Raw genomic sequence first — 19,234 nt, forward strand, 5'->3', positions numbered from 1 at the left:
GAATATACAGTCTTCTAGTAATAGATTAAGAAAACATTTAATTTTTATGGTTATTTCTTGTTTCCAGGATACATAAATGAACTGAACACATATACTTACCACATATAAACACAGTAATGTTATCCACTAACAAGTTCTATATCACACTATGATTTCAAGATTTATGCTTACTTTTATCTTCAGTAGCACAAGGAGGTGGAAATTTCATTACACAGTAATGAGGACCCGATGCAGTAAGTGTCATTCCAATATTGTATACTGTGCCATCATTCATAACCAAAGGGTGAGATGTATGGTTCACAATGCTAAGATAATTTGCTACATTAACCTGTAGACAAATGTACACAGTCATTATAATTGTGAATATGTAGTTGAGTAATCACAAACATTTGAAAAATCTTCACCATAACTTCATTAATAACTAAGATTCAACAAGTGGAGAATTTGTCTTCAGGCTACAAGCACACAATGAGGATATACACTTGCAAGTGGTTTCATCTTATATAATTCAGAATTATTCCAGATGTGGTGCAGCCTTGCTTTTGGTACCTTGCACCATTTAATCTCCTTTCTTTCACTGGTTACCTTTTCTTAACAATTTTTAGTCTACATGAATGACCCACTAGTTCAAAAAAATTGATATTTAATAACCGACTTTTGCATTTGTGATTTAGTGGTTGCTACTCATATTTTTCCCCTTGTCCTTTCTCTCTCATTTAATGTTCACTGTTCAGAAAGCCAGATCCAACACTAAACTGGAAATGCACAAGTATGTTACCCTGTCCATGGTATCCAGTGTTGCAGGATCAATGCGATGTATGACAGGTGATTCCGTGAATGTGTAGAACTCATCTCCAAAAGGATAGACAGAGATCATGGCATTATCAGTCAGTGTTTCGCCAGGATTGAATACTGCTGCTACTCTGAAAATAGATAATAAAACATATGTACTAGTTAGTTCCTTATTTACATTATATATTAAAACCCTACCTACATTATATACAGACTAAAAGCAGTTCTTGAACTGATGCCTTCAATGAAAGCAAGAAAATCTCTTTGGTCTGATCCATGATAAAGTAATTTTGCACTTCCATACTGTTCACTACTCAAGTTTTGTTTAACGAGTCATTCAGTTTTTTCAGTGAGAAACGATTTCTCTGAGAGGATATAGCCTTCCTTTAATACGGTCTTGGAAAGGGTGGAGGGGAGCTTAGTTGAGTGATGTGAATGTTAATTACAATGTCGCCTTCAGTCTGTACTCTAACGCAATTTATGCCTTTATTGAAGAGGAAATACTGGATGTTATGCACCTAATTAAATTGACAAAAGTACATTTATTTCAATATTTTTGTATAATTAAACTTCCTGATGACTCATGTGAAGACTTCACATGGTAATGCCACTAAAAGTTATACAGTACTGTGCCAGCTATGCTAACAGTAAAAGACAGTTTTAAAAAACTGATGTACATGAACATCACACAGGAAATTTAGAAGTAAATGAAACCACTCACAAAAAGGTAGAAGCAATGAGCTGTTGACAGGCACACAAAAGTAAATGAAAACTTGCTAGCTTTTTGATGAATCCTTTAACCAGATAGAAAGTACACACACACACACACCTCTTTATACATTGTGTGACAGCTGAACCCACAATGCCAGGATTGCGGTTCGGAGGTTGAGTGGGGGTGAGGGATGGTATCAGGAGGAGAGGGAGTCGGGGAGAAATGGAAGGAGGAGTTTGGGAGGGGTAGCTGGTGGCTCAGAGGGAGGCAGCAGATGTAGGGAATAGGGATGTGGAGGGAAAGGCAGCAGGAGCATGTGATGGGAATGTGACACACAGACACCAGAACCAGTGAGTTCATTCAGTGAACAGTCACAAAGATGTGAAGGTGTACATTGGAAGGGGGTGACAGGAAAGAGGAAGTGGAGACTCGTGTAGAGGTGTGGGTGCACTGAGAGATTGAGCCAGGATCGCAGGAGGAAAGGTTGGGCTGTGAGGATACCTCCCATCTGCAGGATTAAGAAAATCTGGTGCTACAGGGAAGGATGCAGGGGGCATGGGTTCTGAAGCAGCAGCTGTTGTGCTCAGCTGAGAGCCCTACCACTGGTCCTTCACTCTTGTTATCCTCCTGGACTCAATCCCACAGTAGGCACACTTCTACCCAACAGTCTCCCATTCATCTTTCTTGATACCTCCTTCCAATCCATGTTTCCATATCATCATTATAGTATGCTCCATGAACTAACCAGCTCTGGTGTTGTGTGTCACATCCCTATCCCGTGGACCTGCTGCCTCTCCCACTGGCATTCGTATCTCAGACACCTTTTGGCTCCCTCTAAGCTGCCAGATACACCTACCCAACCCCACAGAGGGGGGAGAGGGAGAGGGAGAGAGGGAGAGAGAGGGAGAGAGAGAGAGAGAGAGAGAGAGAGAGGGAGGGAGAGAGAGAGAGAGAGAGGGAGAGAGAGAGGGAGAGAGAGGGAGGGAGAGGGAGAGAGAGGGAGGGAGAGAGGGGGAGAGAGGGGGAGAGAGAGGGGGAGAGAGAGGGAGAGAGAGAGAGGAGAGGGGGAGGGGGAGAGAGGGGGGGAGAGAGGGGGGGAGAGAGAGAGGGGGGAGAGAGAGGGGGGAGAGAGAGGGGGGGGAGAGGGGGAGAGAGAGGGGGGGAGAGGGGGGAGAGGGGGGAGAGGGGGGAGAGGGGGGAGAGGGGGGAGAGGGGGGAGAGGGGGGAGAGGGGGGAGAGGGGGGAGAGGGGGGAGAGGGGGGAGAGGGGGGAGAGGGGGGGAGAGGGGGGGAGAGGGGGGGAGAGGGGGGGAGAGGGGGGGAGAGGGGGGGGAGATTGGGGAGATTGGGGGAGATTGGGGGAGAGGGGGGGAGAGGAGGGGGAGAGGAGGGGGAGAGGAGGGGGAGAGGAGGGGGAGAGGAGGGGGAGAGGAGGGGGGGAGAGGAGGGGGGGAGAGGAGGGGGGGAGAGGAGGGGAGAGAGGGGGAGAGGGGGGAGAGGGGGGAGGGGGGGAGGGGGGGGAGAGGAGGGGGAGAGGAGAGGGGAGAGGAGGGGGGGAGAGGAGGGGGAGAGGGGAGAGGGGGGAGAGGGGGGAGAGGGGGGAGAGGGGGAGAGGGGGAGAGGGGGGAGAGGGGGGAGAGGGAGAGGGAGAGGGAGAGGGAGAGGGAGAAAAGAGTGCATGCTTTTGTGTGTGTGTGTGTGTGTGTGTGTGTGTGTGTGTGTGTGTGTGTGTGTGTGTGTGTGTGAGGTCATTAAAGAAAAGCTAGCAAGTTTTCATTCTTTTTGGTTGTGTGCCTGTCAACAACTCTACATTTCTACTATTTGCTGAGTAGTCTCCTTGACTCCTGAGTTATTTACATTCTAACAGAACTTTCCTCGCCATATTTGAGCAAACAAAAGATTTTTACAAAAATAGTGGATGCTGAAGTATTATTGCCCAACATTCAGAGCAATATTCTGCATTCTAAAGCCAATGTTTTGGCCTTCTTCATCAGGCAGAAGACATACAGTTGATAATTTACATAAATTAATGACTATTTTAGAACTAATTGAATGTGGTGGCACAGTAGTTGAGAATTATATTCAGACGGAGAAAGAATCAGATCCCTGTCAAGCCACTCACTTTTTGTGGAGAATATAAAATAACAATTAGGAGCCTGCTAACATGTTCTGTTCAGAAAAAATCTGTCACAGGTCACTTTTTCAAAAGCTTTTGAGAAGAATGAAAGAACAAAATGAGTCTGTAATTAGAGATGGTTTGCTTTCCTTCAGTTTTATTAATGAATGTTACCACAGAAAATAAATTCTGTCAGGAAATATGCTCCGAGTCACTGATTGATTACAATGGTTGTTAAAGTATAGTCCTATCAAATCAGCACAATATTTTAATATTCTGCTAGAAAAATCGTCATAGCCAACAGTTACTACTCTTTAGTGGCCTGATGTACACTGCTGGCCACCGTAAATGCAACACCAAGAAAGACAAGAGGTAGCACAACAAAATTTATTTTGTAGATAACATGTTGACCAAGTATCAAATGATTACGTTTACAGACGTCTGTGACATGTGGTTCCTGCCAGAATCAGTAGCCAGAGTAGCCGCCATTGTTGGAGATCACCACTGCCACACGTCTTGGCATTGAGTCAAAGAGACGTTGGATGTGTTCCTGGGGTACAGCAGCCCAAGCAGCTTCCACACGTTGCCAAAGATCATCTGGTGTGGCAGCTAGGGATGTAATCTGGGTCACTCGTTGAGCAACCATGGACCACATGTTTTCTATCGGCGAAAGATCCGGAGAGCGAGCCGGCCAGGGAAGCACTTCAATCTGGTTATTGACGAAGAACCTTTGGACAATGCGTGCCACGTGTGGTCGCGCATTATCCTGTTGAAATACGGCTGTGGCCGAGCCCTGAAGGTAAGGAAGGACAACTGGCTCCAGCACCTCGGATATGTAGCGCCGACTATTTAAAGTACCGGCAATGCGTACTAGAGGCGTGCGAGAGTAATATCCAATACCGCCCCATACCATAATACCCGGTGCAAGACCAGTGTGGCGGTGCATAATGCAGCTTCCAGCATCCTCTCTCCACGGTGTCTCCACACTGGAATTCGACCATCGTGGTGCTGCAGACAGAAGCGTGCCTCGTCAGTAAAGACAACGTCATTCCATTCTGCCGTCCACATCCGTCTGTCATCACACCATTGGCGACGGAGATGTCTGTGGTTCTGCGTCAATGGTAGACGAAGCAATGGACGTCTTGCGGACAGACCACTCTGCTGTAAATGGCGTCGAATGGTACACGAAGACACTGGATGATGCATTACAGACGCAATGTGCTGTACTATGGTTCGGGATGCCTCTGAGCGATCCGTCACTGCCATGCGCACACTTTGCCTATCAGCTCGTGCAGTGGTGCACCGAGGTGAATGCGATCGACCACGTCGGTCCGTCGTACCCTCCTGCACCCAACGGTCACATATCCGCATTACAGTTGTTTGGTTTCGTCCAACATGACTAGCGATTTCTCTGTATGATAATCCACAATCTCGGTAAGCCACTATCCTTCATCTGTCGAACTCGGATACTTGATCAAACGATGTTCGCTGTTGTCTACGAGGCATAACTGATCGTCTTGTGAAACAACCACAAGGTAAACACACGTGCCGAACGTACACTCGTCGAAATCGCCAAGCCTTAAATGGCGCTATGAGGTGGCGCCACAGGCGCGCGTGATGTGCGTCTGCGCTGAAATTCTAATCAGTTGCATATCTCATCACTGCAAACCCACGGTGTAAATTTCACGTGATTTGGATGCTTCCTTCAGGGTGTTGCATTTACGGTGGCCAGCAGTGTATTTTGTAAGCTCTTTAGGGGTTGTATTACTGAAACTGTGCTGTATAAACACACTCGGCACTCTTGACATGTCAAACTACAATAGAATACAATAATCTCCTTTATATTTATCAGGAGGTCAATAGAAATTATCATCAAAACTCAAATTTTTATACTAATTTCATGCAGCAATAATACATATTTTGTGCAACAATGTTAATGCCAGAAATGCCTTTCTCAAGAAATTAATGCATGTGTATTCTGTTTTTTTATGAGCCAGTGCAATTTTTCTGCCTCAGTTTTGGTCACATACTGTATATGACACAAACTCCTGTACCAGATGGAAGTTGTGTATGGTTGTGGAATGCACTACTCCTTTAAATTTTTCCATCAGTAGAAATCTAAAGAATTCAGGTCAGGTGAGCAGAGAGGCCATAACAGTGGACCTCTTTGATCAATCCGTTACTCATCAATCAACTGTACTAGCTGTTGTTCTACAAGGCATAGATAATGGGGTGGTGCTCCATCATGCATAAATGACTATCCATTGTCTTTTCAAAAGGTTTACATCACCCAACAATATGGGTAAATTTTTGGTGCCTGTTAATAATCATGGTCAAGTATATGGCCTTGAAATAAAATATGAATTGTGAACTGCAGATCTTTAGCGCTCCGTTCTAAAATCCATTAGCAGAACTATAATCTCACAATGTAGTCTCATAACCTGATATGGGTAAAGTCACCAGTCCTGCAGAATTGACCATGCAAGAGCATAGCTTATGGCTTTATGCCTTCAGCAACTGCATTGTTTCAATATCATCTTCCATTAATCATGACACTCGCTCCTTCAAATCTAGCATGCAAATGGTGCAAGGTCTACCATGATCCTTTCTTTTTGCTATGAATGCCTCATGTCTGAAAGTCATTGAAACAACATGCTGCACATTTTGGAACGCTGTCTTCAGGACATGATTTGGTGTACATGATACATATCTACTGATTCACACTGTTTGCTGAACCATAGCACAAGACCATGTCTGCTGAAATTTCACACATACTCAGAACACTACATGTAGAAGAGCTGATGTAGGAAACAGTTGTATGGAGCACATCTGACAACAGCACACAGTCAGAGGAGTAAGAACAAAGACAGACACAACCAATAAGAAATTAGCAGTGAATGTCAGGTGGAAGACAGCAAACACTGTTCTTGAAACAAATGAAATGGCCCATATCTCAACAAGGATTTGTTTATAGGACTTTTCTTCTAAGTTTGACAGAATAATTGGGGATACTTTTTTAAATCATATTGCATGGGGATTTTATGAAATCAGAATATTTTCAACTAGTTTCTTTCTCTATTGACACCATAGCTATATATAGGTCATCAGAGAACAAATTATCTTCTGTCTCCTTTGTAGAATCATACTGTAATCTGCCCAGAAGATCTACAGTACCCTGTAAAACATAATGGTGGTGCAGAAACTTTGAACACTGTCCTAGTTGTATTCCCTGTGTTAAATTATTACTCAGTCTTCTTCAAACAGCCAACACAGAACAAAATCAAGGATTGTCTTATCGTTTAGCTGTGGATATCTAATTTTTATGTGGCACAAATAAAATGTACAATTAATGTCTAATTTGAGAATTAATTATGTAATACGTACAACAGCTGTAAATCAACAGACAGTATGTTTCTACAGACTTGCAAGCATTCCTGAAGGATATTGTAATGTAATATATAGACACTATGTAAACACAGACATTATGTAAATTATTAGTACTCTAAAAGACAGTATATTAGCAATAGTATGCTTTTATACTCCATTTAGTTAGTTACTGTATTAGGAATGGACTGTGAGGTATGAACTGTAGATAGTTCTACAGCTATTTGTGACATTTTACCCAATATTTGCTTATGGTAAAGCTTTGTGAAATATTTTTAGTTCGCCATGCTTTGGATGATGTGTTATAATGAACATTTCACAACTAATTAGAAGAGCACCTGCCTCGCAAATCCGAGGAGAGTAAGGGTATACCACAAGACATGGTAAGGTACAGAGACGGTGTTTGTACCAACCCTCATGCTGGCAATATCTATATTTTTTTCTAATAATAAATAGAATTTTCCCATATTATTTAGTCCTGAGGTACTATGGCTTTAACATACCTTTGGAAGATGGTCTGGCATGGGTCAGGTACAGCAGGAGTTCCAAACTCACTGACAACAATCCTCTGTGCTGCCAAGTTGCGTTTGTAAGTTTTTGACTTGAGGAACCGACACTGGTATGTCACCTGTCCATTGCTGATGGCATACCTGAAAACCAATTTCTAAGTGACAGTCAAGTCTGCAGTGGTGAGAAATGTCAGTCACCGGTCTCAAAGATACGTTGATATGAGTGATAAAAATTTGAGTATTTTTTATTTCAAAATTTTTGAGTTCTACTTGTAGCATGGCCTTTTGTGCCAGTAGTAAATTGGGTAATGCCACAGAGAGTTGTAATTTATGACTTCAATAAATTTCATAAGTTTCTGAGTGGAATAAAGTAAAATTCATTTGATTTTGGCTGAGTGTACACTGCATAGTACATCAGTGATAGTTGTTTCAAATGAGCACAACCTAATTATTAGGAGTAAGAATTAGCTAGTTGGTGGTATCAGTAAGTAAAATGTTGGCCACTTTTCTGCCAGTATTATTAAATTGCAGTGATAAACTCAATGATAAATTCTCAGGCTGGAACTGACCCAGTATTCATGTCACATCTGCTAGATTCTATTTCCTCGTGCAGTTTGCTAGAAAATAGCAAACATTGTGTACCACCCACTCAACGAGTCTGCATTGAAGCTGATAACTGCTGTAGTTGTACTTCTAGCCCAATTCAGATAGAACAAGTGATTATTAAATAACATCCAGTGGTGCACCAGTTCCAGTGGCATCAGCGATATTTACCAAGAGTCTCATCTGTATATACCATAGCACAAAATTTGTGTATGACACTTTTTTAGCTTTTTAGCTTCTGTGTGTAAGTAACTGGGACACATTTAGTGCTCTACACTTATTTTGCTTTGCAAGAGCTAGGTTCACATAGATTTCATGAAGAGGGAGTGTTGCCCTTGTGGGATCTCGATAGGGTACTAGTTGACTGGTTTCCATAAACAGCTAGAAGCTGTGATAACAACTGTTGACTGCCTTCATAAGGCCACTGCATATTGTATCACTGGTGGACTGGCAGGATGGAAGTTTGTCCTCACAAACATTTCATGTAACTTTAGTTTTTATTGCCAGTGTGGACTCTGTGAAATTCCAGTTTAAAGCCAAGCAGTCGCCTGATGTTGGGTGATGGCTCACATCTAGGTCTTGAGCTGTTTCACATGGAAAGTTGATGTAATAATGGCTGAAAGGCTTTCCCCAGTATAATGATGAATAATTCTGAGCCCTTGCCCTCCGCTGATAATGAGACAGAGCCAGTGAGCCTTACCTCTCCTGATTGAGCTGCAATCTCTCTCTTGTTGAGATGCAGCAGCCACATAAGGAAAGGATGGCCTCTTTAGGGAAACAGCATCATGGGAGCTGAATAAGTCAAACATGCACTCAGTTTGTATCATGAGATGATTCATCTGCCAATGTGAAAACCGCTAAGAAAATGACTGCAATGAGCTGGAGATCAACACTCATAGGAAACAATGACATCAATCACCTGGGCTATGTGATCATTTTTGATTTCAATTGGGAGAGTGACGAAAGTAAGAAAGTCAGATTTTCAGATTCCAGTGTCAAATGTTCTCTGAGTTTTTGTACTCTGATAAATGCTGCCATGTTTCATCAGAAAAAAGAGCATTTGAAGATCAACCTTGCAACACCAAGTCTTTGTGTTATTCCTAATCTTCAATTGTTTACTGTTTCACATGTGTTTTATGTACATTATGTCATTATTTATGTTTATTTATGATGCTGTACTGAACGTGGACCATTTCTGTACATAAAATGTAATCTTGAAAATTCTATATGATTATTGGTCCACGTATACATTCAATAGAACTGCAACAACAAGGTAGGTAAAACTGGAGGGTATTTCCTCTGTGTTGAGCAATGGAAAATGTGGAAAGAAAGTGTGCAGTAATCATGACAACTAAGGACAAAGCTACCATTCAGAAGTCACTTGGATTGTATATGAGGCTAAAATCTATACCGTGACACTGCATTGAAAAATTACCTTAGATGATTATTGTCTATGCTTACAATGCTCCACAGGAGCTGTTCTTTAGAAGAAGAGTCAAGTGTGACCTTTATAAGTGTTGAGGCTGAAACTACACAGTATTTAATGACATTGATAAAGAGCTTCACATCGCTGCCTCCAAGCAATTGCAATGCTTTCCTTGGGACTGTAATTCACATGGGCCAATATTTGTTGTGTGTTCTTTTAATTTATTTAACTGCAGAACAATATAAAGTGTATGGATGTTTTAAAATGTTTGTATAATATTTTTTGTTAAAATAAACATTCCTATTACAGTATTTATGGCTCCTTTCCTAATCATGTCATAAATTGTTACACAGTACAATGTTCATGAATATTAAGTTACTATCTATAGTTTCAGTATTCATTTACAGTGTAATAGCTATTATTTAGTGAATATTTTTTAGCCTTTGGTGTAAGGTGTGGTATTCATTTACATCTTTTATTTCTTGGACAGTCTATTGTACAATTTTATTCCGTGGTATAATGCAATATTTTGACTCTTTTGGCTTGTTTCTTCTGTTTTGATTCAAATGGTGCTTGGATTTGGTTCCATCGCCACATATTGTGCTGTTTGTGGTGTACAGATTCACGTGGAATTGTCAAAATTTCTAGCTTTTTGAGTAATTTTTTTCAGTGTGGCCTGTTACTACTATTTGTTACTATTCATGTATTCATACAGCTCTTTTCTGTATCTTGAAAACCGTTTGTTGTTCCCAGCACTTATTCCCCAAAACATTATCCCATCAGTGAAGATTCAATGCGTATATCCAAAGTAGGTTACTTTGAGGCATGAAATATTGCACACTGGTGCGAGGATTCACAGAGCGTAACATGCTGAGGTTAACCTTTTTGCCAAAATTCTCACATGTTCTCTCCTTTTCAATTGCCAATCTACATTCATCCCCAAGAATTTGGTATCAGTTACACAATATAGTACATCATTGTTTACTTTCAGTTTAGGATCATTGCGTTTTTTAATTAGTTGGAAGTTAGTACAATTTGTCTTTCAGATTTAAAGTTACTCTATTGCTTAATGACTAGTTGATGACAGTATGATGTAATTGGATAGATAAAAAAATCTACTCACCAAGCAATGGCAGGAGAACACACATACAAAACTCTTTCGGAGCCAGTGGCTCCTTCTTCCAGCATGGTTGAAGGGAAAGGAAGAGGGGTGACAGAAAACGACTGGAAAGTTTAGGAAAAGGGTCAGAGTTCAGAAAAGTCATGCAGAAGCCTGGGTCAGGGGAGACTTAATGGACGGGATGAGAAGGAAAGACTCCAGTTCTTTTCCTTCAACCCTCTTCATTCCCCTTCAACCCTTCTCCTGGAAGAAGGAGGCACTGGCTCCGAAAACTTCCATGTGTAAAATCTTTTTATATGTGTGTTTTCCTGCCGCTGCTTGGTGAGTAGAATTTTTATCAGACCAATTACATTAATGAATAGTTGGGAACATTTCTGAGAGCTTCATTGGACTTTTGTGATAGCTTTGTTGATTTTTTGCTGTAATAGCTACTGTGCTGTCATCAGCAAATAGTATTTCTCTCCATACTAGACACTCTTTGGGAAATTATTTGTACATGTAAGAGGATTGGGCCCAATACACTCCCCTGAGGAATGACAATATTAATATATTTTTGATCTGGTGTTTTACTACTAGTCTTTTAGAAATATGTGAGATTTCAACTCTTTGCATCCAGTTTTCTGACTATGACTTGAACCAGTTCTTTGAAATACCCCTGATTCACAATAGTTGTAATTTGTGTAATAAAACTCTGTGGTCAACTGTTCAAATGCCTTTGATAGATCCAAAAAAAAATGACTGTTGCATTCTCGCCCTTGTCCAGTGCTTCGAGTACTACTTTAGTAAACTGTACGTACTATCTGACTGTGTACCTCTTGTGGGTCTGAAATTGAATTGTTCATCACAGAGAATGTTGTGTTTATTCAGGTATTCCGTTAGTGGGTAAGTATTTTTTCATTGCGATTTATATTGTTCTGGAAATGCAATATAATAAATAAATTGTTCTGTAGTTTTCTACATTTTCTGCATCACCCTTATTTTCAGTATTGGTAGGCGTATTACTTTTGCTTGTTTCACATATCCAGGAAATCAGCCAGGTCTGAAGATCCATTATTATTGTTAATGGAGTATTTATGTTGGTTGCACATTTCTTAAGGACCCTGACTGGGATCTCAATCCTGTGAATTTTTTATTATTTATTGGTGTATTGCCTGTTCACCTCTTTCTCTGTTGTTGGAGAGATCACCACTCAGTGTGGTGGCTCTTCGTGGTCGTGTAAAACATATGTCTGGAAATTTCTCTTGCAATTTCTTGGCACTGCCACCTCTTTGTCAACAGCGTTTAATTTATGCATGCAGACTGTTATTGCAACAACTCATGATGCCTCTACGGGAGGTTTCTGGCCCAAATCCTAAACTTTACCTCGATGTCACAATTTCTGTAACGAGAAAACCGTCTTGTTTTCCGGACAAAAACTCTCTCAATTTTGTGTTATCTTGAAAAACTACTGACCAGTACCTTGACGACACCGTTTGGTGAAAACAAGCATTGTTCTGACAGTATTATTCAATATAAATTAATTTTTAGTAATATTTGACTGCTTGCAAAGTGTGGCAGTCGTGTGTTTTACAAAAACTTTGGACTCCAGCTACCAGAGTCGTTTTGGTGAGAAATACATTCGGAAAAGACCATCCTTATATGGTCCTAATTAGCGTGAAAAGCTTAGAAGGTGTTGCAATTTGCGAACAACACAAAGTTTCGTTAAAACAAAACAAAACAAAAAATATTTGCAGGCCATACAGTGTATGCGAGCGACGCAATGGGTGCTAAGCTAGTGAGGTTATACGAAGAAAGTAGGGCTGCAGATTTGACATACTTGGTCAGTATGTTACATGGCGCTTCCCTCACAACCATATGGAATATTTTCATAAATAAATAAATAAAAAGTGAGGGAGTTAACTGGTGTCTCACAGTAAATACATACCAGTAATCAAAATCAAAGTTGGTTCAATAGGTTTCTCAAAAAGTATCTAACACATACATTTAATTAATAATTGAAATTTTGAGTTTAATTGTTGCAGTTTCTTTTCTCATTAAGAAGTATGTACGAATGGGACCGGGGACCATAATTTTACCATAGTTACAGATTTGTATGACCTGGCAGAAACAACTTATAACAATCCCCATTGTTTTGTACGGTACACTGATTATGTTTTGTTTTGGATAAGAGTAATAAAACTTCGGTCCGATTGCCTAACTTAATCATTTGTAACACGATCACCCTCAAACTTTTGTAAAATATCAGCTCGCGCGACTCTTAAAATACAGAGTGTAAATAAGAAGGTGTGTTATAATTTCTCCGTCATGCACAATCTACTACAGCCAGTTGCGGTATTGATGCTGAGCAACAGTAACTGAACTGATTGGTGGGTACACTACCTACACGCGCAAACAATGTTGACACTCGGCGCGGTGGATGACGGGAGCGACAGTAAACGCATAACCCATTTATAGTCGCTCCCATCAGCCACCGCGCTGTGTCAACTTTGTTAGCGCGAAAAACACATTGCACTCGTAATTTGAGTTTATGCACAGCTCTGTGAGGTACCAATATATTCTTGAGCAACGCTTGCGTTTTTCCTACAGGTACATGTGTTGTTCGTTGCTACAAACATTAAAAGATTCAATTGTTGTGTCATAAATTGACGTTGAACACAAACCTATAAATATGAAGTGAAAATTTAAAAAAAATGACATACCGGTAACCCTTGAAAAATTAAGTAAAGTGCGGTACCTGTATACAAAATTAAATTTATATTTCTGTTACCAGATTATTCAGGATTTTAATACTTGTTTGTATAAGGCGGCAGTGCTGGCACTACAATCTGCGCGTCATGCTTACACGAAAGCAGACAAAAGGCTTCTTCTAACCGTAGGCCTACCGGTAGGGGTTGTTGGTGACTCCCGAGATGGGCCAGCAACTGCCTCTTCACTCATTTTGATAATGTTTAGCAGAACTGCACAATAAAATCACGCAGAACAGTACAGCGCAAAACAATAACGAAGCAGACGACAATGGCTACCTTGTGCAACACAGTCAGCTATGTAATGTTGGCAGCAGTCTAAACTACGTCCCTACCGAAGCCTCCCGACGTTTACCGACTTCTACCGATTCAGGACTAGGGAGAGGTCTGCCATCTAAAAGTTTACACAGACACACTGTACCACACTGCCTCTGTGCTTGGAGATGAGTGCTACAATGCGGCTTTTGCTGTTAAAAAGATGCCAGATACATGCGGATGAGCTATATTTGTCTCGAAAAGAACGTGGCAAGTACTGCACACTCTGTCCTCAGTTATTGGAATTACCGGTAAAGTTTTACACATGAATGAGATGAAGAGAGAAACGTTATGCTACATACTCGAGATGATTCGTAGCGACCTTGAAAACCAAAATTACACAAATTGTTTTGCTGAATTTATTTGAAGTTGTGCACACAAGGGTCAGTTAACCTTCTGTTTCTGTCATTCAGCGAACTTGTGAAAGACAAACATGAGGAGGTGAGGGTATCATCTGGAGTGCCCCAGGGAAGTGTGGTAGGCCCGCTGTTCTTTTCTATCTACATAAATGATCTTTTGGGTAGGGTGGATAGCAATGTACGGCTGTTTGCTGATGATGCTGTGGTGTACGGGAAGGTGTCGTCGTTGAGTGACTGTAGGAGGATACAAGATGACTTGGACAGGATTTGTGATTGGTGTAAAGAATGGCAGCTAACTCTAAATATAGATAAATGTAAATTAATGCAGATGAATAGGATGAAAAATCCCGTAATGTTTGAATACTCCATTAGTAGTGTAGCGCTTGACACAGTCACGTCGATTAAATATTTGGGCGTAACATTGCAGAGCGATAAGAAGTGGGACAAGCATGTAATGGCAGTTGTGGGGAAGGCAGATAGTCGTCTTCGGTTCATTGGTAGAGTTTTGGGAAGATGTGGTTCATCTGTAAAGGAGACCGCTTATAAAACACTAATACGACCTATTCTTGAGTACTGTTCGAGCGTTTGGGATCCCTATCAGGTCGAATTGAGGGAGGACATAGAAGCAATTCAGAGGCGGGCTGCTAGATTTGTTACTGGTAGGTTTGATCATCACGCGAGTGTTACGGAAATGCTTCAGGAACTCGGGTGGGAGTCTCTGGAGGAAAGGAGGCGTTCTTTTCGTGAATCGCTACTGAGGAAATTTAGAGAACCAGCATTTGAGGCTGACTGCAGTACAATTTTACTGCCGCCAACTTACATTTCACGGACAGACCACAAAGATAAGAGAGATTAGGGTTCGTACAGAGGCATATAGGCAGTCATTTTTCCCTCGTTCTGTTTGGGAGTGGAACAGGGAGAGAAGATGCTAGTTGTGGTACGAGATACCCTCCGCCATGCACCGTATGGTGGACTGCGGAGTATGGAGATGTAGATGTAGATGTAGATGTAGACTGTGACCGCAGCCTAAGAAGGATATACACGCTGAGCGTCCTCTCGGAAATGTTCACCTTTCTAGAGAATGAAAAAAATAACCCTCAGTTCCCATGTTATTATGTGGGAGCATCTTCCTGAACTTTAGTGTTTGGCGCAACGAAACAGTTGCACGGTATAAATGCTCAAGAAAGGCTTACACCTTCAAAACTCAGATCATCGTTAGAAAATGTCAGGCATTAATTTAAAGCTTTTTATTGTTTATATTTCTTTTCCTTTGCTGAAGGGATGTTCATTTATACTGTGTGGATGTTAACTGTGCTTGTTCGTAGTTGTAGGTTGGTGTCATTGGAACTGTTGCCAGCCTTTGCATGGGTGGTGCTAATTGAATAATTGTTGTAAGACAGCCATCATTAATTACAGCATCGTTACAGTATCATTAATTGATTTCATGATCACTACTACAAACAAGCACCACGTTTGAGAATGAGAATCTTTATAATGCGCTTTCACGATCAGCTGGTCTGTAGGGCGTAAAAGAGTTGTCGGCTGCATCTCTCATGTCGGCAGTATCTCTCAATTTTTCCATAGTCAAAAATGAGTTGTAAGTGAGCAGTGAGGCATGAAAGCGGTTTACTTAGTTTTTTGTGCATTGTGAAATATGAAAGCATAGTGGGTAGAGGGGAAAAATGACCATTAATCGTGTTTTTTGGACCTTATAAACGACTGAAAGCGAGAGAATTGAAAAATATACCACCTACGATCAAATACCACAAGTAAACGGCGAGTCAAACTCAAATATCTCCATTACAGATCCCAGCAGTTGTACTGATGGAGAAAATGCCGGAAAATTACGTCGAAAAAGGGAGAAATTGACAATTCCCTAAAGTATAAGATTTTATTGGATCCATGTCAAACTGACAAAAATTATAATTCCAAGAATGATGTGGATGACATAAAGAGAACATTTCGATTTATCTTGCTGTCGTTATAAACATAATTGGTTTATTCTAAAGTTTTGTAAGTTTTGTATGCTTCTTCAGTTACATACAACACACGGCAGATACCAGGGCGCATTAACAAGCCGACCATTCACCGGTTTCAAAAAGTCACACGCATTTGAAAAATGCATATGAATTCCGAATGTCCGAAATATGTAGTTGAAAAGTGAAGTAATTTTGTTATTATTATGACAAACAAAACCAAGAGTGTAGAAGAAATCGCCAATGACAATCTTGCGAAATTAGTATAAAGTAATCGCACTAAGTTAAAATTAGCTGTTTCTCGAGTGTTGTTTTGCGCATTGCATGACTTCACTTTAAGGGGAAAAACGGATTCAAATACTGTTTTTGATGAGTTAGTGCAGTTTGTAGTACAGTCTAAGTTGAAGAAACGTTGTGGAAACATTTTTGAAGTGCCCTTAATAATGCCTCCTATAGTTCTCAGAGAACCAAAATGACTTACAGTATAAAACATACTGTACAGTTTTATGTTTTATCCTACAGGTTGTGCGTGAGCGGGAACACGATATCAGTTTCCACATTAATCGATTTGAAAATCGACGTTGCAGCATGTGGTAGTGGTTCAAAAGAGTAAAAATAGGAAATGCCTATTGTAACCTATTTAATGGAAGGAAAACAATTAATTGAGAGAATAAGGTTTCAGATAGATTATGTAATGGTAAGACAGAGATTTAGGAACCAGATTTCAAATTGTAAGACATTTCGAGGGGCAGATGTGGACTCTGACCACAATCTATTGGTTATGAACTGTAGATTAAAACTGAAGAAACTGCAAAAAGGTGGAAATTTAAGGAGATGGGACCTGGAAGGACAGGAAGCACAAAATGGCTAAGCAGGGATGGCTAGAGGACAAATGTAAGGATGTAGAGGCTTATCTCATGAGGGGTAAGATAGATACTGCCTACAGGAAAATTAAAGGGACCTTTGGAGAAAAGAGAACCACTTGCATGACTGTCAAGAGCTCAGATGGAAACCCAGTTCTAAGCAAAGCAGGGAAGCAGAAAGGTGGAAGGTGTATATAGAGGGTGTATACAAGGGCAATGTTCTTGAGGACAATATCATGGAAATGGAAGAGGAGGTAGATGAAATGGGAGATATGATACTGCGTGAAGAGTTTGACAGAGCACTGAAAGACCTAAGTCGAAACAAGGCCCCGAGAGTAGACAACATTCCGTTAGAACTACTGACAGCCTTGGGAGAGCCAGGCCTGACAAAACTCTACCATCTGGTGAGCAAGATGTATGAGACAGGCGAAATTCCCCTCAGACTTCAAGAAGAATATAGTAATTCCAATCCCAAAGAAAGCAGGTGTTGACACATGCGAAAATTATCGAACTATCAGTTTAATAAGTCACAGCTGCAAAATACTAACGCGAATTCTTTACAGACGAATGGAAAAACTGGTAGAAGGCTTTTAATGATTTCCATTCCAAATCCTGTATCATTTCTGTGACACTCTGTCCCATATTTCGCGATAATACAAAACGTGCTGTTGAACTTTTTCGATGTATTCCTTCAGTCCTATCTGGTACGGATCACACACTGCGCAGCAGTGTTCTGAAAGAAGACGGACAAGGGTAGTGTAGGCAGTCTCCTCAGCAGGACTGTTACATTTTCTGTGTCCTGCCAATAACACGCAGTCAAAGTGGAATAGAGTAATATACGCATCTGAGTAAAGCCACTTCTTCATTTCCACATTCAAGCCGTCCTATATTAATCGCCCACTAATTACATTATTGAACAACGATGATGGTATGTCAATGTCACAACCTGCTTTTAGCAATCGTACTATGATACAGGCTTGTACTTCGGAGCAGAAAGTTGATTATGTAGCACAGAATGAAGTCTGGTGATGAAATGACGATCGTGTTGTGGTATTTCACATTGCAGTCTTGCAAAATCAACAGCGCTTCTCATTTTGTAGTTATGTTGCCTAAAAAAATACATGTCAAGGCGTTGGCGATATTTTTGCTGTCCTCCCTGTGTTTTTGACCTATTATGTCGATATTCTGTATCTTCACTTTACTAATAGTCTTACCGAATGTCCTCTCTTAGACCTTGAATAGGTAATCATTCAAATACTCCTCGAGGTTAAGACGCGCAGTTTTGCGTGCGCTTATCTCATGCCATTCTTTCCGGGGTTAACCATTTGTATTCATGCGATTTTCGACTTTCGGGGTCGCGCACTTGGCCTGTTACGAGGGGTAATCAATAAGTAATTCAACACATTTCTTTTCTCGGCCAATTTCGATTGAAAAAAATGCGGAATTTGTCGTGGTACATCTTGGAATGTTCTCGCTTCGGACCCTACAGTTTCATGAAGTTCCGACAGGTGACAGCGCTATAGATAGCCTTCAAAATGGCGTCTGTGACTAGGTGCGTTCCAAACACATAGCTACCATTTTCTTTTGGCGGAACATCAGAGCATCGCAGATATTCATAGGCGCTTGCAGAATGTATACGGAGACCTGACAGTGGACAAATGCGGAGTGAGTCTTTGGGCGAGGCGTGTGCCATCATCGCGACAATGTCGCGCAAACCTGACCACTCTCCCATATGCTGGCCAGCCACACACAGATGTGACTCCTGCAATGTTAAAACTTTTGACGCTCTCATTCGAGGTGATCAACGGATCACAGTCAAAAACCACGCTGAACAACTGGACGTCTGTCTTGATAGTGCTTCGACACACTCGTCCACGAGGTGGGGCACTCTAAGGCTGCGTTCACACTGCCGGCCGGGCCGGGCCGGGCTGACGCGTACTGGCTCGGCTCGTGCCTAGCCAGCTCAGGCCGACGTGTGGTGCATTCACACTGCGCGCCGCGCCGAGCCGGGACGGCGAAATGGGGGAAAATCCACTTCTCCGATTTTCATGTTCTAAAAATTCTTAGCGGTATATAAGACTGCGCCACATCGTTTTATGAACTCGTTTTTTCCTTAAAAGCGTTACTTACGTCGTGAAAAAAGAAAAAGTCTACTTTTCGTTTCGCGTGATTTCTTAGTTTCGTAACGATTCCCAACCGATTTTGAAGAAAGTATGCGGCTAAAAAATCTGATTTTTGTACACGTGCTAGTGTAACATCTTAGCTTCGTATTGAATGATTTATCTTTTCATATTTCTTAACAGTCATTGTGAAATG

The 19,234-nt window shown here is 41.2% G+C and overlaps 1 protein-coding gene across 3 annotated transcripts in view; it reads right to left on the minus strand.

The window, feature by feature from the left end:
- The window catches only part of LOC124802489 (carotenoid isomerooxygenase), a 376,100-nt gene that overhangs the window by 61,015 nt on the left and 295,851 nt on the right, over window positions 1–19,234 (minus strand). For all 3 annotated transcript variants that reach the window (XM_047263303.1, XM_047263304.1, XM_047263302.1), the window contains 3 exons: window positions 7,507–7,653; window positions 779–923; window positions 172–328 (listed from right to left, as the gene is read on the minus strand). In XM_047263303.1, coding sequence (XP_047119259.1) covers window positions 172–328; window positions 779–923; window positions 7,507–7,653 — 449 coding nt within the window. The remainder of the gene's footprint in view (window positions 1–171; window positions 329–778; window positions 924–7,506; window positions 7,654–19,234) is intronic.

Source organism: Schistocerca piceifrons, chromosome 6 (genome assembly GCF_021461385.2).
Source record: "Schistocerca piceifrons isolate TAMUIC-IGC-003096 chromosome 6, iqSchPice1.1, whole genome shotgun sequence".
Lineage (NCBI taxonomy): Eukaryota > Metazoa > Arthropoda > Insecta > Orthoptera > Acrididae > Schistocerca > Schistocerca piceifrons.